The sequence below is a fragment of the Gadus chalcogrammus genome, chromosome 10, assembly GCF_026213295.1.
Source record: "Gadus chalcogrammus isolate NIFS_2021 chromosome 10, NIFS_Gcha_1.0, whole genome shotgun sequence".
Taxonomy (NCBI): Eukaryota; Metazoa; Chordata; class Actinopteri; order Gadiformes; family Gadidae; genus Gadus; species Gadus chalcogrammus.
Genome location: NC_079421.1, coordinates 9,846,272 through 9,869,599, shown reverse-complemented (window position 1 = coordinate 9,869,599; position 23,328 = coordinate 9,846,272). Strand labels below are relative to the sequence as shown.

Below are 23,328 nucleotides of genomic sequence, written 5' to 3'. Positions count from 1 at the left end.
TAAATAATAATTGTTAAACATATAGAGGGGGATTACTTCCATGGTCGGTAAACAATGCGACTGCTATCGCTCAGACCTCTCGCTTATGATGCTACAATGCTAACAATGCTAAAAAACAAGAATATTTCTGCATCCGGTACGTCATGAAGTAGGGCGTAGCCATAGACAGATATATATATTAACTAGATGCCGTACGCCTCGTGCCCACTACCTCCGTCCTTTGACTGATCCTCATTGACTTTGAATGGGGACGGATGCGCAATGCATTGTTGATCCGTCCGTTCCGTTGGAGCCTTTGGCTCCGTCAAAAAGTTGAAAAATATTCAACTTTTTCGGCAGCGACGGATACGTCATCCAATCAGATCGCGTATGCAAATTTAAGCACTGTGACGCGACTCGGGCTCTGACGATACTGGAAAGCGGGTCATCTTGCATCGCAACAAGCAGGAAGAAGCGGGAAGAACCCGGCGAAGCGATTTGATTGGCTGACGGATGCCTCTGCAAAGACTACTCCCCCATCCGTCAGCCACACCTTCCCACGTCCGTTGACTGACGGTGCAGTGGGCACGAAGCGTTACGCCTCGTTCCCACTACCTCCGTCCTTTGACTGATCCTCATTGCCTTTGAATGGGTACGGACGCGCAATGCATTGTGGATCCGTCTGTTCCGTTGGAGCCTTCGGCTCCGTCAAAAAGTTGAAAAATGTTCAACTTTTTCGGCAGCGACGGATCCGTCATCCAATCAGATCGCGTATGCAAATTTAGGCACTGTGACGCGACTCGGGCTCTGACGATACTGGAAAGCGGGAAAGCGGGTCATCTTGCATCCCAACAAGCAGGAAGAAGCGGGAAGAACCCGGCGAAGCGATTTGATTGGCTGACGGATGCCTCTGCAAAGACTACTCCCCCATCCGTCAGCCACGCCTTCCCACGTCTGTTGACTGACGGTGCACTTTCGTCCGTTGACTGGCGGTGCACTTTCCCGCTTTCCCGCTTTCCAGTATCGTCAGAGCCCGAGTTGCGTCACAGTGCTTAAATTTGCATACGCAATCTGATTGGATGACGGATCCGTCGCTGCCGAAAAAGTTGACGATTTTTCAACTTTTTGACGGAGCCAAAGGCTCCAACGGACGGACGGATCCACAATGCATTGCGCGTCCGTCCCCATTCAAAGTCAATGGGGATCAGTCAACGGACGGAGGTAGTGGGCACGAGGCGTAACGCGGCTGTAACGTGTCCGGTGGAATCCCAGCATAACACCCATGCGGGCTGAGCTCCTCAGCTATGTAAACTGTAGGAGTCCGCCACTTGATCGCTCTCTCCTTTGACGTATGGTTTGTTTAGGGGTTTGGGTTGCTCATTACTGATTACTGATTGACATGCATCACTTTATACAATTATAGTTGAACTAAAACCATGTGTGGTCTCCTCCTTGTCATTCCCTTGAGCCGGGCTGTGACAGTAGGGCCATAAAAAAAAAAAACGGTTCAAATACAGTGTCAATGTGAAAAAAAACTCCAGGATACAACAAAGTGAAAAACAATGTAATTTCCAAATATTTTAAGTTTCAGTGTGGAGAAACTGGGTTCTTCCCTTTTAGAAGATTTCCCTGTTCTACTCTTCTTTCCTCATTTCATGATAGCTGCTAGAAAAAAGAAAAAAAGAAGAAAAACGTTGCCATGCATTACATTTCGTTGCATAACCATCCCTCCCTACTTAACATGGCCAGATAGCCTACTACTCTTTACTCAAATGTATTTTTTATCCCGATGTAACAGGCAAAACGGATGAAAATACGTGGTTAACATCACCACATTGTGTAGCCTAGACCGAGCCAGGATTCAACATTTGGATACTCGCTTCTGCTTCGATGAGTAGACGTGATTAAATTTCTAAATATATCGAGGCCAGACATTTACAAACCTAATTTCATTATCAGTGTAAGGACCTACAGTAACACGGTTGTGTGCAAGAACAAGTCCCTTACGAAATGAAATCTCTTTGCTTGCCTTCGACTCTTGCAACTGGAGAAATCGTGGCTCCTTTCTCCAAGAGCAGTCGCTGAGCTCTAATTCACCTAGGAGCAGCAGCTCTGTGTTTGGGTGTGCCCCTCTAATTTACCAGTGTAGAACGTCACAGGGGGGGCCAGGAACATGTCTACAGGGGCAGGGGCCCCCGTAGGCCCCCGTGTAAAAACCGCCATTGGAACTGATTCTTCTCTCCGGTTCGTCTCTTGGTTCTCAGACTCGACTCCTCCCACTTGTTCCCACTGTTCGTTCACTGACAGTAAGTGGTGAAGAGGGAAGAGGCTTAGTGAGCAAGTGTACGATAATAAGATTCAATATCACTGAAATGGTAAATGCATGCTATCTTTGTATTTTCTGTGTCATGCCAGATTAATAAAATATTTCAATGTCTCATCAATCTGTTCGTGCTTTCATGATTCGTTCTCACGCATGCGACCCGGGACCCCGACCCTCATTGCTAAATCAAGTATTATCTTGCTGATATGATCAACTACACCCCCCCCTACCCCCATCCCGCTGCCTTTGGTTTCATTTTGAAGGTCTTACCAACGTTAACGGTCCAAAATTCATTCTGTATACACAGAGAGAGAGAGAGAGAGAGAGAGAGAGAGAGAGAGAGAGAGAGAGAGAGAGAGAGAGAGAGTTATGTCCGTGCATCATTAGCAAAAGGATGTTGACATGTGTAACCATGGCAGCAGCGCTAAAGACGAGAAGCGGAGGGTGGATAACCCCTGGCAACGGTGTGTGTGTGTGTGCATGTGTGGGGGGGAGGGGGGGGGGGGTTGTGTGCTATATCACACATTCAAAAACAAATCTCTTCATTTAACAAGCATTTTATTGAGCATTTTCTATGTTTTCAAATTCTCTTTTTCGAAAACAGAGAATAATCTTCATCCGGTGCTAGTTAATGATGGTTAGTTTAGGTACTAGGTTAGGTAGGTGAGATGTGGTTGGTTTAGGTAAGATATGGTTGGTTGAGGCTATAGATGGTTAGTTTAGGTTAGAAATGGTTAGTTTAGTTACTAGGTTAGACATGGTTAGTTTAGGTTAGAGATGGTTAGATTAGATACTAGCAAGAGATGGTTAGTTTAGGTACTAGTTAGCGATGGTTAGTTTAGGTACTAGCTAGAAATCATTAGATTAGGTACTAGTTAGAGATGGTTAGTTTAGGTTAGAGATGGTTAGTTTAGGTTAGAGATGGTTAGTTAAGAGAATTTTTAGAGATGTTTAGTTTAGTTAGAGATGGTTAGTTTAGGTACTAGTTAGAGATGGTTAGTATAGGTTATAGTTAGAGATGGTTAGTTTAGGTTAGAGGTGGTTATTAAAGTTACTTGTTAGAGATGGTTAGTTTAGGCACTAGTTAGAGATGTTTAGCTTAGGTTAGAGAACTACTAAGCGATGGTTGCTCTCTCATCGGCTGCGGTGGAGGTGGGCGGGGCCTTCAGGGTGTCTTCCACCCAGTCCACGTAGTCGGCCATGTTGGCGTACATCCCATAATGGCCAGGCTGAGGGCAGCCCCGTCCCCAGACGGCCACGCCCAGCAGGAAGTGGGTGGAGCCGTAGCGGGTGATGAGCGGGCCCCCGTCGTCCCCGCGACAAGAGGCCCCGCCCCCCTCCAGGTAGCCGGCGCACAGCAGGGCGCCGCCCGTCACGTTGAGGCCCGAGGCAAGGCCGCACGCCGCCGCCGGGAGCAGCGGCACCGTGAGGCGGCGCAGCAGCGGGCTGGCCGGCCCCTGGGGGGCTCCGGTGTTGCCCCCGGCGGTGCGGCGGCCCCAGCCCAGCGCCGTGTGGTGGCGCGTGGCCAGCAGCTCCCTCAGCACCAGGGCCCGGCGGGGCAGGCAGAGCGCCACGGCACCGGGGCCCGGGGCCAGGGGCCTCGCCAGCCGCAGCAGGGCCACGTCGCCCCCCCCCGTCACCGCTGAATAGCCCGGGTGGCTGATCGCCATGGAGACGGCCCGGCTCTGCCCCTCCTCTGCCTCCAGGTCGTGGATGTCTGGGGAGACGGGGAGTGGTGAAACCGCGGCAACAAGCCCCGCCCACCCCCGCGTCATGGCCCGCCCCCCGGCAACGGCTCACCTGCCACCACAGTGAAGTCGTTATGGTCTTTGCCATGGATACAGTGGGCCGCCGTGATGACCCAGTCGGACCGGATGAGGGCCCCGCCACAGTGACTCCCCCCTTTGTACCTGACCAGCACCTGGGGGGGGGAGAGGGAGAGAGACAGAGGTCAGGAGAAGGGAGGAGGGGTCAGGGGTCAGAGGTCAGGGGTTGGGGTTACCTGCCAGGGGCATTCCCCCCGGGGACACTGGCTGCTCCCCACCAGGCGCGTCTGGGCCCCAGAGGTCTGGCTCTGGTTCTGGACCGGGACCACTCCGCAGGGGAACTCCACTGGAACACAGCAGCACCAGTACTGTTACCACCAGGACCAGTATCACCAGGACCAGTACCACCAGGACCAGTACCACCAGGACCAGTACCACCAGTACTGTTACCACCAGCACCAGTACTGTTACCACCAGCACCAGTACTGTTACCCCCAGGACCAGTACTGTTACCACCAGCACCAGTACTGTTACCACCAGGACCAGTACTGTTACCACCAGGATCAGTACTGTTACTACCAGTACCAGTACCACCAGGACCAGTACCACCAGTACTGTTACTACCACAACCAGTACCACCAGGACCAGTACTGTTACCACCAGGACCAGTACTGTTACCACCAGGACAAGTACTGTTACCACCAGGACCAGTACTGTTACCACCAGGACCAATACTGTTACTACCAGGACCAGTACCACCAGGACCAGTACTGTTACTACCAGGACCAGTACTGTTACCACCAGGACCAGTATCACCAGGACCAGTATTGTTACCACCAGCACAGGTACTGTTACCACCAGGACCAGTACTGTTACTACCAGGACCAGTACCACCAGGACCAGTACTACCAGGACCTGTACCGTTACCACCAGGACCAGTACCACCAGGACCAGTACTGTTACCACCAGCACCAGTACTGTTACCACCAGGACCAGTACTGTTACTACCAGGACCAGTACCACCAGGACCATTACCACCAGGATCAGTACCACCAGGACCAATACCAGCACTGTACCAGTACCAACAGTCCCTCACCCTGGTACCAGTCCCAGTCCCTCCCCCTGGTACCAGTCCCAGCCCCTCCCCCTCGTACCGGTCCTCACAGTGCCCCCCCGCCCCCCCGTCGGTGCCCCCCCGTCGGTGCCCCCCCCGGTCCTTACCGTGGGCTACACAGGCCCTGCCGTCGGGCCCCAGGCTGTGACCCTCAGCACAGGAGCAGCGGCGTCGTGGCCCCGAGTCGTCGCAGAACTGCTCACAGCCGCCGTTCAGATACACACACCCCAGGGAGTCCTCGAACGCTGGGGGGGCGGGGGTTACTGGGTTTACTGGGGTTACTGGGGTTACTGGGGGATGTTGAGTGATGTGTAGAGAGTGTAGTGTGGAGTGGTGTGTAGAGTGAGATGGTGTGAAGAGAGTGTAGTTTTGTTAGACTGGGTAGCAAGTCCCATTCTGCCGAACCTAATTTGAGTTCGCCCTCCAGACAAAGGTCTGGAGAAGAGCAATACATTTCTTTCTGCTTCCGATACGTTTTTTCGGGAGCCAATCACCAAGCTGGCTTTTCCCCTTGGCGCGCTATTGGCTGGTTTAACACAATGACGACAGTGGAGCGACGGCAAGCAGCCAATCGCGTACAGTCAGCTGAACTTGGCCCGTTGATCACGCCTCTTGTGCTGAAGAAAATTACGGCAGCTTCCCCAGACCAACGTGCAATCTACGATTGAGCTTGGTCTGGCAATAGCCAGATAGTTGTGTAGCATGCTGGAGGTAGAGTCTGGGTCAGGCTGGGCCGCATCAAGTATTCCACAAAAAAGAAGTGCATATCTGACCCAATCTAAATTAATGATCGGGCTATAATTAGATCACGTTGGCTATGTAATCGCTGACAACAGGGCACATTTCTAAGAGGTTGGTTGAACCTGGGACATTTTAGCGTCCTTTGGCTTTTGTCGGGACTCAGGACACGCAACATAAAATTGGGACTGTCCCGGCAAAACTGGGACATCTGGTCATCCTATCACAAGTGATAAAAAAGCGCCGCAAGCCACTCAAAAATATGGGTTTGACAACAGCGAGTGGGCTAAATTTTGATGTCAAGTAGGGGGCCACAAAATATTATCCTGCAGGCCTCAATTGGCCCCCGGGCCCTGAGTTGTGTAGAGTTGTGTAGCGTTGTGTAGCATTGTTTAGCGTTGTGTAGAGTGTGTAGTGTTGTGTAGAGTGAGTAGCGTTCTGTAGTGTTAGAGTGTAGCGTTTCGTAGCGTTGTGTAGTGTTGTGTAGTGTTGTGTAGAGTGTGTAGCGTTGTGTAGAATGTGTAGTGTTGTGTAGAGTGTGTAGCGTTGTGTAGCGTTGTGTAGTGTTGTGTAGAGTGTGTATCGTTGTTTTGCGGTGTGTAGCGTTGTGTGGCCATGTTTTAAAAGATGCACATGTTCCAGTCTGGCTGTTAGCCCTGTAATAGTCTGCAGCTGTGGCTCATAGGTTAATTGAGCCACACCCATTCTGGTGCTCCTTAAGAGGGCCAGAGTTCTAAACTGGAGGGAGGCTTGAGTTGTGCAAGTGAATCAACTGTTGTGGTATTGTTTGTTTTAAGTAAAAATATGCTTTTTACCAACAACATTGTGCGTCAAGGAAACTCTTTTTTCACATTTGGTGGCAGTGGTGGGATGTTTCCTCCAGCCGAGTGGAGGGGACCCACATTCGAAAAACATTGTTCAAGCAGCTTCAAGGTCGACTGCAGTGAAAGGTGAGCAGGTAGACGAAGAGACCTGCTAGGAGAAGAGATCACTGGTGGAGTTCAAATGCTGTCCTGTGGGGTTGGCCAGAGCCTGAAGGAGGAATAGCTCGGCAACTCCTTGTTGCTGTCGTGAGCCTTGTGGGGAGCTATTGCCAAGCCTTGACAAAACAGTAGTGGCAGAAGAAAGCAATGGCTGAGGACTCTCACCCGGGGATTCCACCGGATGCGTTACGGCATCGTTACGACTGCGGCACGTCTTGGCCGCGACTTTGCCCTGCTTGCATTTCCACCGGGCGCGTTACGGCAGCGCAACGCTGCCTTGCAAGCAGAGGCGTCGTCAGCCCCTTTTTACTGGGGCACGTGCCCCAGTAAAAGTCTCCAGTGCCCCAGTAAAATTCCATTGATCAAATAATTCAGATTCATTATTAAATTAATCTGCAGAAGCGCCGCTCTCGCTATGGAATCTGCAAGATTCATCAAGTGCATCTCCTGCTGCCTCGGGAGTCTTCAGTCGAGCCTGCCACTTACCAGCCAATCAAAAAACGAAAGGGGCTACATAAAAGCCAATCAGAAAATAGCACTACTGTATCTGGGTAAGATTTAATGCAACAACCAATGAAAAAAAACTGTTATTTCCGGATTCGTCCACGTAACTCTGAATGTTTCGTTGGAAACCGCGGGAGCTGGAAACAGCACAGAGTAAGTCATCTCCTGTTTTAACGTAACAACAAATTCACAACTTGTTTGACACAAACAATGACAACTTGATTGCTGTTAATTTTGCCCACATAATTAGCACCAGTTTTTCAATACTGAGCGTCTGTAGCCTGAAGTTTTATAGTACACAGACACACACACACACACCATGCGTGCACGCACACACGCGGAAATGAATAATGAATGAAAAATTGTCTGTCTTCAAAACTTGAGAGTCCTGTAAAAGTATAGGCATTTGTTTTGTGAAGCTGTCCTGTAAAACTATACATTCGCCTTCTGAAAAACGATTCAGATGGACATCAGAAAATTCTTTACGGGCAGAGGGAGAGGAGCAGTGAGGAGAGATGAGGACGAGGGAGGTATGATAATTGCCCACATTAACGTCAACATTAATATTTATGCTGGTAATAGCCAACAATTGCTAGTGTGATGTGCTGTGATTTGATCAATGGTTTATTTTTGCCTATTCAGTTTTGTCTATACTGAAAAGGGTAAGCTTCCCTGTTGTTAATTAGGAAAGCCTATGAAATGCATGCAGTGAGTATACTTAGGCCTATGTGTTTGGATGTTTCTGGCTAGTGGCTGCTACACTGATTGAGGGGCAGAGTGCTGGAGGAGAAGGAGGAGGAGAAGGAATAGAAGGAGAAGGAATAGAAGGAGGAGGAGGAGGAGGAGGAGGAGAAGAAGGAAGAGCAGGAGGAGAGAGGGGAGAAAGAGCACAGGCTGGGGGGTCCAGGGCCAGGCAGGGGGAGGAGGAGGAGAGAGACAGGCAAGGATCGGATGAGGACATGTTGGGGGCTAGACGCAAAACTATTCAGAATATGGAGGAGGATATCTGTGACCTAGGGGAGATATGTGATGGTCCAAATGTATGGCCCAATACCCACAGCACTGGTTCGGGTTGAAAAAACGATCGTTCAATTCCAGCTGGTTTGCACATTTTTCTTGGTTGGAGTACTCTGTGACAAGAGATGCAGGTTTCTGTTTTTCATGCAGAATGTTTGGGAAAAATGTAAAACATGACACCTTTGTTAGCACTGGTTTGACTAATTGGAAGAAAGCTCTTGATCTCTTCAGAGAGCATGAGAAAACACCAGCCCATAAAGCAAGCATGGTGTCATGTCACAGTTTTAAATCAAGTGTCTCCCATGGGAGTGTGGTTGACCAGTTACATTCAGCAAATGAGGCTGAAATCAGAAATAGGCGAGAATACATGCGGTGCATTGTGGCCACCACAATTGCTAGCAAAGCAAAACATTCCATGAGGGGACATCTAGTAGCAATAAGGGGAATTTTCTGGAGTGCTTTGAATATTTAAAGCAGTTTGATCCTTTCCTCCAGTCATATTCAGCCCCATCCCACTGCACCTACTTATCACCTTCATCGCAAAATGAAATAATTGAGTGCTATGCGAAGGAGATAACAGCAAGCATTTTCAAGGAGTTAAGAAATTGTGGAATGTTTTCGATCATGGCAGATGAAGCCAGAGATGGCAACACCGAGCAGTTGGCTATATGTGTCCGCTACGTAACTGAGGGTAGAGTAAAGGAGAGTTTGCTGGCCATGAGGGAATTGAGAAAATTCGATGCAGAGAGCATAACTGCAGCCATTGAAGAACAGCTAGTTCATGATGGCATTACACATGTGAAGTGTGTTGCACAGGCCTATGATGGGGCGGCAGTAATGAGTGGTGCTGTTGGAGGTGTCCAAGCAAAATTCAGGGACAAGCACCCAGAGGCCATTTATGTGCACTGCTATGCGCATCAATTAAACTTGGTGCTCTGCCACACCTGTCATGCAGTGCCAGAAGCCAGTGATTTATTTGACACATTGCAGAGTCTATACTCATTTTTCAGCACTTCACTGGTAAATCATCACAAATTCAGGGATGTTCAAAATAGGTTGGGATTGCAACCATCTGAACTTGTGCAGCTGTCAAAGACCCGCTGGTCATGCCAGTTGCGTTCTGTAAATGCAGTTCTGGAGAACTACCCTGCTCTTCTAGAGTGCCTTTCTGGCATAAAGGCTGCCAATGCAGTGGGGCTACACGTTAAACTCAGTGCATTCTCCACTGTGTATAAGCTCATGGTGTTTAAGACTTTGCTGTCTGTGACTGAGAATCTGCACAAATATCTCCAGAGTGAAACAGTGGACCTGGCAAAGGCTGTAGAATATAATGGAGCTGTTTGCGTAACTCTTAAACAGATGCGCACAGATGAGGATGCTGCTAAACTGTATATTACAGTAAAGACCTTCTGTGCAGCAAATGAGATTCCAGAAACATGTACCAGACAGGCAAGGCAGAAGCAGAAACGCTTGGATGATTATCTAGTGGAATCTAGATGTGGTGCAGTGAGTGACCTTGGTGATTCAGAATGTTTAAAAAGAAACCTGTATCTACCATGCCTGGACAGGATGGTGAGTGAAATTGAGCAGCGATTTTCATCAGTCAACAGTCAAGTTCTTAGAGGTGTTCAGGCTTGTAATCCCCAGTCAGATTTATTTTTCTCTCAAGAGCACCTCCATGGTCTGGTAGATCATTACAGTGTTGACCTAAAACCTGAGGAAGTTTTAGTGGCCAAAAACTTCCTTAACACCAAAAAGGAAACTATGGATATACAGGGTGTTTTTAACATACTGGATCCAAAAATGTTCCCAACACTGACACAGCTAATTCAGATAGCACTCACAATTCCTGTGAACAGTTGTAGTTGTGAGCGATCTTTCAGTGTGTTGAGAAGGCTCCACACCTGGCTTAGGTCAACAATGGGGCAAGGAAGGCTTCACCAACTTTCTCTTTTATCCATTGAAAGGGAGCAACTATGTAAAGTGAGTCAAAGCCAAGTTATTGACCGCTTTGCCACCATGAAAGCACGGCGATACAGCCTAATAGGGAAAAAATAATCATTTAAAAAGGCTCTATGCATTAATGTATGGCCTTATTTAGTTTAATTTGATGGTTTGATGGTTCTATTACATTTCCCAGGTTGATTGGTGGCAACGAGCCACCTCACCTTAAGTCCGAAATTCTATTAGTTCTAAACCTTTTTTCTTGCCTTTTTAGTCCATGTCGTTTTGGCAAAATTATGCCGTTTCCACACAGCTTCTAAATAAATATAGATGTGTAGACTTCTCCTGATAAAGAGGAAGGTCATAAAGAGACTTTTTGTTTATTTGTCAGTTACCTTATTTGTAAATCTTTGAGATGTGTATGTGTTTAAATAAATATCATTGTACGGTACACTGTAAAAAATGATTTTTTGCCTTTGTAAATACAATGAGGACAATTCAAGTAATTTTTACATGAATGTATCAATTCTGAGAATTACTCAAACATGTCATGTGAAATTCAGTGTAATGCTTGGAGTTTCTGTGTAATTGAGTGTCCTCACATTCAGTTAAATAAATTCAGTAAATTTAACCGTAATAACTGTTGTGAAAATTACTGCAATTTTGTGATCATGACATTAACTACAGAAATTCAAGTAAAATTTGCCAACAGAACGATGGCGTGACGTCACATTCTAGACATGCCCCAACGGTTGACTTTCTAAATTGATGACTTTGATGCGATGTGAGATTTTGTCATTGTGGTCGCGGATTAAACTCCAGGTGCATTCAATTCTGTTGCTGTTGGTCGTCGGAGCTTCCCTTTCTCAGGCTTTTGAAAGTGTGGACATTCACCACGGTTAAGGTAAGCAAGCACAAATAAATTCAATTTTCGGGCTTCGCAACTTCATTTGAACGCGTTTTGGACTAATGAAATATTGCAGCATCTAGAAAAGGCTAGGCTAGGCTACATGGCTACATGGATAATAGGATGGTATCTGGGTTTTCGTGGTATTGATGCGGCGATTTGTCATCACTGTTGCATTAAAAGTAGGACAGTGATACTAACTACGACGTGATTTTGGGTGGAATCATTATTATTTTAACAATAACGGAATCAGGTGAGCTGTTTTGCGGGTGGTTAGTTAGCTGGTGGATTTGCTAGCAAGCCAAGTGTGTGCTATCAGTTAATTACATAGAGCCGTAGCCGTTTATGAAATGGCAACCATATCGCAAGGCTAGCTAATATCTGGTGGTCAGAGTTATCATCAATTTCAAGTCAGTTCAAAGTAAAAATTTACCGTTCACCTATTTAAGCTCGGGGTTTACGGGAAAGACTATGCCTAGACTTTGTTTTAACATTGGGCAAAGTGTCTGAAGTGGAGCCGTCTGAAGTGAACAGTGAGCAGAGCACGGCTCTGATTGAGGATATATTAAACAACTTGGGTTTGTATAAATAGCAGGTGTTAGTCGTTAAATTTATATGGAGTTAGGGTTGAAGAAGTTGAATTATCTGAGCCATGAATTCGGTGCTTTAGAAACCGATTTTATATATTTTTTTAACCGTTGTGATCATAGCAAGATGGCGCTGGCCTCGTGGCTATGTGTCTTCACAAACATCGATATTGTGATTTTAGTAGGCTAAGTCCATGCCGAGTTTGACATTTTGTGTGCTGTACATGTTTACTGAATTAAAAACATACAGCATGCAATATTAAGCTTCATCAGGCACCCTATTAAGGGTAAGTTGAGCACACAGTCATTCACAATACAGCATGATTTGTGTGTGTGGTTGTGTGTGCGTGTGCGTGTGCGTGTGCGCGTGTGTGTGTGTGTGTGTGTGTGCATGCATGCATGTGTGCATGCATGCATGCATGTGCACCAGCAATGTAATTTTACAAATTGTTTCTATTTATTTTTTTGCCCTAGGTGTCCCACCATGAGGTGGCTGTGTAAAAGTTGTAGCTTTGCCTCAAATAGAAGGGTTGATCTTTTCAAGCACTACAGACTCAAACATGGAAACAGTGGCCGTACTCAATCCATACCTTGCCTATATGCTAATTGTCCTTGTTCATTTAAGACGTTTAATGCTCTCAAGATCCATCTATCCCGTCATCATGTGGAATCAGTTGCACCAAACGTGGTTGTTTCGTTCAGTTGTCAGCGCTGCAATTTAGCGGCCTTCTCTTCAGAGAAACAGTATTTTGAACATTTACACAGTCATTTGAAGAGGTTTGAAGTTGTGCAGTGTGTATTCAAAGACTGTAGCTTCAGTACAAACATCTATTCAACCTTTTGTCCAGTGTTTTCTGAACAGGATCCAGAGGTTTTTGTTGAACCATGTGAGGATTTGTCTGAGGTTATAAAGGATAGACTTGGACTGCTGTTTCTAAAGTTGGAGAGTTGTTACAATGTGCCGAACAAGTGCATTGATGAAATTGTAGATGAGTTACAGTTCTTATCCTGCTCCTCATCTGGACCAGTTTTGAGACATGTTGTTGAGTCCACCTTCAAGAAACACAACTATGACTTTGATTCATCTCTTTTAAGCGATTTGGTGAGCAACTTATGTGAGTCACATCCTATTAGTTCAGCTGTAGGGAAAGATGGTCCTTTTACTACATCATATAGGAGGAGGCAATATATGAAGTCACATTTTTCAGTTGTGGAACCAAAAGAGTACATTCTGAAGAACAGGGAGAATAAAACATTCCAATATATTCCTATACTGCAGTCTTTGTCACAGGTACTTAAGAATTCTCCAGAAAAGCACCTAGTTGCTACAAGGAACTCGGACAGGGCATTGAAATATCAGTAATTTCAAGATGGGTCTCATTTTCAGAAAATATTTTTTTCTCTTCAGATGAGGATAGATTAAGTCTTATCCTGTACATTGACGACTTTGAAGTCTGCAACCCCCTTGGAACATCCCGGAAGATACACAAAGTTACTGCTGTGTATTGGGTCTTAGGCAACATCCCAGAACATGCAAGATCGGCATTGACGAGTATATACTTAGCCATTCTCTGTAAGGCCAGTGACACCAAACAGTTTGGATTTCAGACAGTGCTAGAGCCACTATTGCGGGATCTTCAAAGCTTAGAGAAAGATGGTCTTTTCATTCCAAGTTTTGGGAAAAGGATCAAAGGCACTGTGGTGAGCGTAGTGGCTGACAATTTGGGTGCTCATGCTGTGGCAGGACTTGTTGAAAGTTTCTCAGGACCTCATGTCTGTCGATTCTGTCTGGGAGAGTGCTCTATGTTTCAGACAACAGAGGTAAGATCAGGAGTTTTTCAGCGAAGAAGGGAAGAGCAGCACACCTTACATGTTCAAACAGCTTTATCGAGTCCTTCTCTTAGTCCGTGCTATGGGGTGAAAAAACGGTGTGCACTATCTGAAAAGCAGTGTAATTTTGATGTGACGTCTGGTTTCCCTCCTGATGTGCTACACGACCTTCTTGAGGGTGTTGTTCCCCTAGAGCTGGCATTGTCAATGAATGCGTTCATCAAGAACAAGTATTTTTCCTTGGTGGAATTCAATGACTTAATTGCTCAGGTCCCTTACAAGTGGACTGAGCGAACAAATCGCCCACATTTGGTCACTGCTACTTTCGCTGCAAAAAGATCAGTAGGAGGGAATGCCCATGAAAATTGGTGCCTGCTGCGTCTTTTGCCTTTTTTGATTGGGTTGAGAGTACCTGAGAGTGATTCAGTATGGCAGGTGCTAATGGTTCTGAAGGACATAGTGGAGCTAGTCATGTCTCCAGCTCACACAGAGGAAAGTATCTGTTACTTGGACACCAAGATCGCCGAACACCGGCAAAGATTTCTGGATGTATTCCCCCAAAACAAACCAATTCCCAAACACCACTTCATTGAGCATTATCCTGAGCTCATAAGGGAATTTGGACCATTGTCTGCCTTGTGGACAATGCGCTTCGAAGCGAAGCACAGCTTTTTCAAAAAATTTGTCCGACAGACTGGCTGTTTTAGGAACATACTGTTGTCCCTCGCCAAAAAACACCAACTCATGGTTGCACTGTGTCTCCATGAGAACAGTGCATTCAAACAATCTGTGTCTGTTACCAAAACATCACAAGTGTCATTAGATGTACTAAATGCGGCCATTAAAGACTTGGTGCTGCGCAAGTATCCAAACATCACAATGGTCCATGTCTCAAACAAGGTGGCCATCTCAGGTACAGGCTATGCGCCAGGAATGTTGCTGTGTTATGGTTCAACTGGAGGTTTGCCTGACTTTGCTGAAGTTTCTCAGATCATCTTGGTTTTGGATAGCATAGTCTTTGTTGTCAAACTACTAAATGGATGGTACAATGAGCACCTCAGGAGCTATGAGCTAGAGTACACAGGCAACTTCCAAATAATTGAGCCGAAATAACTACTTGATTTCTATCCCCTGGCTATGTACACTATTGCAGGACGACAAGTTGTTACCTTAAAACACCACATCAACACCCCCTTTTAAATATGCAATGGATTTTTTTTTTTTTTTTTTCCAGTGTCTTCCTGCCTGCTCAGATGTCCACCCCAGCAAAGCTACGGATCATTTTTGATGATCATACAGTGCACAAATTGCTTCTGCCATCAGGTATCCCCAGTACTCTACAGGATCTCAAGCTTGTCATCCAGAGCACATTCAGCACTCCAGATGGCTTTACTCTGATGTATCAAGATGTGGAGTTTGGGGGTCAGTTCTTCACATTGACGTCTATAGAAGATGTGCAAGACATGGGTACCCTGAAAGTTGTCCAAGTTGAAGCAGTCATTTTAAATCTCAGCGCTGTGGAAGAAGAAGATGACAACTTACCAGAATCAGACGTCATGTCATCCACATCTTTAGCATCCCAGGACACCGTTTTGCTTTCTTCATCATCTGATGAAAGTCCTGCATCATACCGTTCCCGACCATGGCCAAGACAGTTCGATATTCCACCATTTTCCTTTGAAATTCAGCTCTTGCTGGAGGCAGGAAACCGAGCTTACAACGCCAATGGAACTCTCTTAAACAACCCAAAAGTGACAAGAAGCGTTCTCGAGAAATTAGCTGAGATATGTTTCAATACACAGCTTACCCAACAGGAATCCAAGTGATGCACGTAGTTGAGGCCTTGGCTGAGAAGTATCCATGCCTCAAAGAGCCAGGCTCATTCAATGGCATGTATGGATGGCAACAAAGAATCAAGTATAAAATGGCCAATTATCGGGCAAAAGTAAGAGGGCTCCAAATTGCCTGTCCAGAGCTAGAGGTGAACTCTTCAAGAAAGATGACTTCCCGTCCCAAAGGCCTCAAAAGACCCAAAAAGGCTGAAGTAAATTATTTGCCGCCATTGCCACATGGAGAAACAAAAGAAACAATGGAAGAAGAGAGGGTGGTTCTACTCACAGAAGTGAAAAAGACCAACAACAACAAGATTATCAGTGAGAAAATGGAGAAGACCTTTCCATATCGGCGGTTGGAGGTTGTCAACCAGATGCCTGCTGTCCCAGATGTCATGGAGAGATGGCCTGCCCTTTTCTACGAATCTCAGGTAAACGTGAACGCTTGTGCCAAACTTTCATGGCAGTTAGTAGGTCATTAGATATTTTGAAGTAAAATCATTTGGAGGGTCTTAAATCCATTGATGTAGCTTTTAAATGTATATACACACAATTATATGAAATCAACTGGTACATAAATACAATAATAAGTAGAAGTTAAAATATGAGCTTGTAAAAACATTCACATAATATGTGCCATTTTAAAGCTTTTTCATTTCAATGTGTGTGCCTTTGTGTTGTGTGCTTTGTGTCTTTGTTTGTTTGTTTTTTAGGTGAAGGAGTTCAACAGGATCACAACTATCAACCTGGACCGAACCTTTTTGATGGATTTCTACACTCCAAAACTCCTGACTGTTTTCAAGACAAAGGGTGGGACTTCAGGCACAAAAATAAAAAGTGTGTTGGAGTCACTCAATCAGGTAGGAACAGTCCACTGTACTTCCTTCATGAAAGGTGGTGTTCTCTGAATTGAGACGAGCTGAGCCATATCTCTCTGAGCTTTGTGCGTCCTCCCAGTCAGTCAGATGTGCTGTTAGCATTTTGCTTTCTTTTACTTAAGTCCATCATTCCACCCCTTGAGACATGGCTAACTTCCCAAGTGGACAGGCTGATTTCACAGAAGTATAATTGACTCGTAACAGTGTTTCGTTGTGTTGGTGTTCCCTTAATTTTTTGAGCATTGAAGTTATTTATGTCTTATTATCTTGTTTTTATACAGCAACAGATCGATAGCCATGATGCGGTCATCCGTTGTCTGATCCATTTCCTGGGAGAATCGACAGAGGAGCTCATTAAGGACTACCAGGTGTGTGTGTATCCTACCCCTTTTAAAATGGCAGCAGTTGAAGTATTGGGATGTGTGGGTTGTGCAGTTTTTGACCACTATGGCACTTCTTTGTGTTGTGTTTAGCAGGATGTTTCCAAGGATGTCATCGAACAAGACATCAAAGACGGTGTGATCAAGATCCTTGTGCTGGGCAGTGCTGCAGAGGGTGCCCCCCCAACTGATGTCATCATTGTGGTTGATGGTACAGAGGTATTGGGTGGTTGTAAAACACTCACCAATGCTTGCATTCTGCTCATGGGCTTTGTGTACTCACTGAATCTCAGTTATCCTCCAAAATTGAAATACACATTTGAAGTGTTTCAAAAGTTGCTTTTGGAGTTGGATGATTTAAAGTTCTCCCCCAAAGTGGATTCTCTGAGAAGGAAACTGTTACAGTAAAAGGGAAATGTGACTACAGCTCGTGCAGCAGATGCAATTGACTTAATTGCGAAGTTGTTCATGAAAGGCTTTTAGTTATGCACCTTGTTCTTTAGTGTAGGTTTGTTTCATGACTTGAATTACAGTATGTAAAAATGGACCTGTACAGGTTGGTGGCTTTTTTTTTTTTTTTTAAAGATTTGCATTCTTTCTTGACTTTGAATTTTATTACTGTGTACTTATTAGGCCTGCAGCGGATTCGAATTGTATCCGAATCCGTTCGGTTCGTTTACCACAGTTCGGAGCATTCTGGAGATCCGCGGATTTCGGTTTCATGAAGGCATTGCCTTATGTAGCGTATTTTGCCTACTGTAGCCTACGTCCGATACAAAAGGGTGTTTAGGACCCAGCGGAATGCATTCTCTCCAGTGCTGCCGAGCCAATGATGCTTTTCCCGCCCCTCCCTTCAGCCTGTCAGCGTTCAAAACAAACTGGGCTTTTCAAGCGCACGATTCCTAAATTTAAAGAAAGTAATTGATACAATTATATTCTAAATATACGGGAGATAAATACAAACGGGTGATAAGCGGGATAACGGCCTTCGAGGTCGACCGGTTCGATGGAAATAATGGACAGGTAGAGGCAACTCTGGCTTCATGCTGCGCTCGTCGCCAGAGTTCTAAGCCTCGTCGGCCGTTATCCCTTACATGTTACACTCAGTGCACCATGTTTTCAAATGCATTTAGGGGAACATTTATTGCACAAAAAAGCCTTGCAAGTTGTCTGATTGCAGTCAATTAACACATTGCAAATAGCCTGTGGGTCTCATTCATTTTTGTGTTTCTCCCCCAAACCCTCCGTCAAAAAAAAGTCCGCCTATTTACTATCACGGACATGATCCTAATCCGAACCGTATCCGAAACCGAGGCCCAAAAACACTGATCCGTTTCACCCCTAGTACTTATAGGTCCATTTACTAAATTCCACTCACCAACGCTTGCATTCTGCTCATTATTTTTGTTTCTGCTTTTTTTATATCTTATGATTTTATATTTTCATGTAGGGGGGGGGGGGGCGGAGATTTAGGTGTGCCCATTTTTAACATTTACTTGGAGTTTTTATGTGGAAATCGTGTACTAGATTTTTACCAGTAATTCTTAATCAAAATATAACTAAGTAAAAAATACTTGCCTTCATAGGCAAACATTACTTTGGTATTGCTAATAAAAGCTTTAAGGAGATGCAAGTAAATTTTACTTAAAGATTTGCTGTGTTAAATTTACTTAGTATTTCTGTGTGCAATGGGTGTACAAAGTTTTTTTAAGTAAACCCAGCTCCATATTTTTTTCAGTGTACTCATGAATCCATCTTTGCGTCTTTACCTTTACCAGTGCTTTAATATAGCCTACAGTATGACAGTGACAATGATTTTGAAGCTCGCACATTGCCTTCTGTATCCATCTATTTCATATTGTGCACACGTAAAAAAAATATATATATTGGCAGTTGGGGGCCTGTGCCCCAGTAAAACTCTAGGTCTAGCAACGCCCCTGCTTGCGAGCCAGCCGTATTCCCGCGAGATCACGAGATCCCGCGATAATCCTAAACCTAATGTACTCACCTTCCACTCCCAAAACTACTGCAATTAAATGCCAGGCTTTGTCCTTTCTGACATTGTTCTTAGAAAAAGGATGATTTGAGACCCTTTGATTGATTGACTGCTGACCTGGTGCCACCGGTCATGACGTAATAATGTTGGTGTTTTATTTATTGTGTTTTATTTTGAAAATTGAGCGGAATGCTCTATGGCTTTTACTTTTTCACTTCCTGCCCTGATCGATCTGCTCTGTTGAAATTGACGCGGTTCAGCAACGGCTTGCGGCAAAAATAGAAATGCTACGGAATGATAGCGCTGCGGCACGGCGAGCCGCTCCTGGGACGTTGCTGAGACGTTCCGCAGCCGCGCCCTGTGGAAATGGTCTCATTGATTAGAGTGGAACCTATCTGCTGCGGTGACCGTGGCCAAGACGTGCCGCTGCCGTAACGTTGCCGTAACGGCCTGATTCCACCGTAACGCGTTCCTACGTTTAACTATTTACAGAACAAATATTTACTTGTTCTGTAAATATTCTAGAACACAGGGGAGTCCTGGAGCTCTATATCTAAATAATATCATATACATAGATATCTATATCATATAATATATATTATCCCGGCCAAAAGCTGTGTGAGCCGATATTATGAATCTCAAACGTTCTTCCACGTCCACATCAATCTGAAGTAGACTGAACCGCGACATGGAGGAGAAAGGGATTGTTGCCGGGCAGCGCATAGGAACCTCCGCCTCCTGCAGCGCCGAGGCGGTGGTCCCTCGGCAGTGGGAAGCGGGGCTCAAGCGGGAGACATTCGCCGAGAACAATCCCTTTCTCCTCCATGTCGTGGTTCATGTTCTTGAGGGAGTCAAAGCCAAAGTTCCTTTCCCATAATTCATTCTCAACCATGGCTGAGATAACCCCCACCACGAGTCTCGTTGTAGAAATACCAGAGACGAGAGTCCGACGTGTTATGCGCCATAACACCAAAAGCAGAACGGTTATCCAAATAACAAGGAAGTGTACAACACTTGCGTTACAGTCCTGGAGCTCTATAATATCATATAATACATAGATATCTATATCAAAAACTACATATTATCACGGCCAAAAGCTGTGTGCGCCTCCAGATGATATTATGAATCAGAAACGACTTGGTTGGGTTCTCCGACGTCTCTTGTTCTTCCACTTTCACATCAATCTTAAGTAGACTGAACCGCGCTCTGCCTGCTGCCGGCTGCCGGCTGCCGGCTGCCGGGCGGTGGTGCTTCGCGGCGGTGGTGCTTCGCGGCAACCGGCGGCATGTCGCAGTTCATGTACTTCAGGGAGTCAAAGCCAAAGTTCCTTTCCCCCAATTCCTTCTCAACCATGGCATCCCCACTACAGTCTCGTTGTGGAAATACAAGAGACGTCAAAGAACCGACAAAAAACAATTGCGTTACAGTGTGTGTATTCACACACACACACACATGTGGCGCTCGCACGGCCGTGTCTCATTGGCGGGCTAAATTCTCTGGGCGGGCCAGGCAGAGTAGAGGGGAGGAGCTTAGGTGCTATGTGACGACATATGAAACCACATCCAATTCAGCGTGATTGAGCCTCATTTTTTTCAAAGGCGAGCAGAACACCTAGTGATCGTTTTACACCGAACACAAATTTTAGCCACTGGGGGACCATAGGCAGGTTAGGGGAACTCATATTTATGTTAGAAAACATCATAAAGTGAGATTTTTATGCCATGGCACATTTAAGTAAAAATATGCACTTTATCAACCACATTGTGCATCAAGGAAACTCATTTTCACAGTCGCGTTGTGTCGCGTTGTGTAGTGTTGTGTAGCGTGGGTAGCTTTGTGTATCGTTGTGTACCTGTCTGGCAGTCGCGGCCCTCAAAGCCCTCACTACAGCTGCACCGGTAGGAGGAGTCCAGCGGGACGCAGGTACCGTTGTTCAGACAGGGCTTTGCAGCACAGGGGTCCCGGGCTGACACACACACAAAGACAGAAACAGAAACAGGCACACACACACACACACACACACACACACACACACACACACACACACACACACACACACACACACACACACACACACACACACACACACACAGTGTTTGGATGTCAACACCACCCTTTGGTCGACTAAAGACATCAACATCCGATCAGTACATGCATCCCACATGATTGGAATCATGATCAATAGTTCAGCTGGACCCGATCAATGATGGACTGGTCCAGAGTGTGGAGCTGGGGAGGACAGAGGCTGCTCACCGGTGTAGCTCTGCCAGAACTGCCTCTGAGGAGCACAGGGCGGGAGCACCGTAGCGTTAGCATCAGCATCAGCAACACACAAAATGGAGTCCAAAACAAGCATTATGACGTATGCGTTATGAAACATAAGTTTACGAAGAACTGGTGCAGTACATGTTATAATCCATACATGGGGCAGTACATGTTATAATCCTTTCATGGGGCAGCACATGTTATAATCCTAACATGGGGCAGTAGGGGTCATCCCTATGTTCATCCCCACCTTTCTTTTAGAAAAGGGTCCTATGTTCCCCGCTCGGGGAACATAGGACCCATTCGCGTGATGACAGCCAATCGGCGTTCAACAGCGTGGCCACTGAGTGACATGTGTAACGTAACAGCCAATCAGCGTTCAACCGGCCAACTCAGTGCAGTGCAGTCCGGGGTGAACTGCAGCATTGAGGAGAAAGTGATTTTTGCCGTTTGCGACCCCCGGAGCTCTTTATATAATAGCATGTAATATAATATAATTGTATAATAATATCACGGCCAAAAGCTCTGTGCGCCTCCGGATGGCCGTAGCGCGGGGAGCTCTCGTAGGGATTGGGCTTCTCGGGGTTTGTTTACCGGCGTTTGAATAGACTGCGTCAGGTTCTCCGACGTCTCTCACTCTTCCACAAAAGGTAAAGACAAGCAATGGTAGTTATCTCGGCCGGAATTTGGCAGTAATGGTGGAAAAAGTAACAGACATAGAACATAGGGGAACGTAGAACCTTTTTTTGAAAAAGGGTCCTATGTTACCCGGTCACATACATATCGGGGAACATAGGACCCTTTTTGAGAAAAGCGCAGATCATAGGACCCTTTTAAAAAAAAAGGGTCCTATGTTCCCCAGTCTCATACACAGAGGGGAACATAGGACCCGGGGAACATAGACACGCTCCCGGGCAGTACATGTTATAATCCTTTCATGGGGCAGTACATGTTATAATCTTAAGCACATGTTATAATCTTAACATAGGGTAGTACATGTTATAATCCTTTCATGGGGCAGTACATGTTATAATCTTAACATGGTGCAGTACAATTTATAATCCTAACATGGGGCAGTACATTTTATGATCTTAACGTGGTACATGTAATAATCCTAACATGGGGCAGTACATGTTATAACATGGGGCAGTACATGTTGTGACCCCAACATGGTACATGTTATACTCCTAACATGGGGCAGTACATGTTATAATCTTAACATGAGGCAGTACATGTTATAACCCTTAACATGTTACATGTTAACATGGGACTCACGGTCTGGTCGTCGTTCTCGAAGGCCTCGCGGGCCTCCTCGTAGTCACAGATCTCCTCCATGCACTCCCTCTCAATGTTTCCGGCCTTCAGCTCCTCCAGGAAGCCTGTGTTGGCCCTGCGGATACGGAGCAGCTGGTGGGCTGCGGACCGGTGGGCGAACACTGGGGGCGGGAGTCGGGAGACACGTCAGAGACATGCTAGGCTAGGCTAGGCTAGGCTACGCAAGGCTGAGCTACGCTACAAACTAGGGGCCCGGGGACACACGTCAGAGACACGCTAGGCTACACTACGCGTGGGGTCGGGAACACACGTCAGAGACATGCTAGGCTAGGCTAGGCTACGCTAGGCTGAGCTACGCTACACACTAAGGTCCTGGGACACACGTCAGAGACACACTAGGCTATGCTACGCTATGCTAGGCTGAGCTACGCTGCACACTAGGGGGCCGGGGACACACGTCAGAGACACGCTACGCTAGGGGCCGGGAACACGCGTCAGAGACACGCTAGGCTAAGCTACTAGAGTTAGATTTAGAGTTACTAGTTAGAGTTACAGTTCACTAGTTAGAGTTACAGTTCACTAGTTAGAGTTAGAGTTCACTAGTTAGAGTTGGAGTTACTACTTAGAGTTAGAGTTACTAGTTAGAGTTAGAGTTCACTAGTTAGAGTTGGAGTTACTAATTGAGGGTCTTACCAGCGGCGGTGGCGGGGCTGGTGAGAGCCCAGAGCAGACACACGGCTCTGAGCAGCATGATTTCTACAGTAGAACCCAGCAGAACAATAGGAACCCTGACCAATGGACGGACTGGAGGGTAGAACCACACAGAACAACAGGAACACTGACCAATGGACGGATTGCAGGTCGCTTTGGATAACAGCGTCTGTTAAATGTAGTATATAGAGTACAGTACAGAGAGCAGTACTACAGAGAGTACCAAGACAGAGGGCAGTACTACGGAGAGCAGTACCAGGAGTCTGGCAGGGAGCTGTTAGAAGTGACCAATTCTCTGA

The 23,328-nt window shown here is 46.1% G+C and overlaps 1 protein-coding gene and 1 long non-coding RNA gene across 2 annotated transcripts; one reads left to right on the top strand and one right to left on the bottom strand.

Annotated features, from left to right (window-relative positions):
- Positions 1–2,851: 2,851 nt before the first annotated feature.
- On the bottom strand, positions 2,852–23,328 carry LOC130390427 (coagulation factor VII-like). Its single transcript, XM_056600379.1, has 8 exons — positions 23,012–23,328; positions 22,319–22,479; positions 21,032–21,056; positions 20,631–20,744; positions 5,290–5,427; positions 4,305–4,414; positions 4,103–4,223; positions 2,852–4,019 (listed from the first exon to the last, which is right to left on the bottom strand). The coding sequence occupies exons 1-8, from the start codon at positions 23,067–23,069 to the stop codon at positions 3,418–3,420; spliced, it is 1,329 nt and encodes a 442-aa protein (XP_056456354.1). The 5' UTR covers positions 23,070–23,328; the 3' UTR covers positions 2,852–3,417.
- On the top strand, positions 15,501–17,204 carry LOC130390428 (uncharacterized). Its single transcript, XR_008896772.1, has 3 exons — positions 15,501–16,384; positions 16,684–16,770; positions 16,879–17,204. It is a non-coding gene; the product is annotated as an uncharacterized LOC130390428 (long non-coding RNA).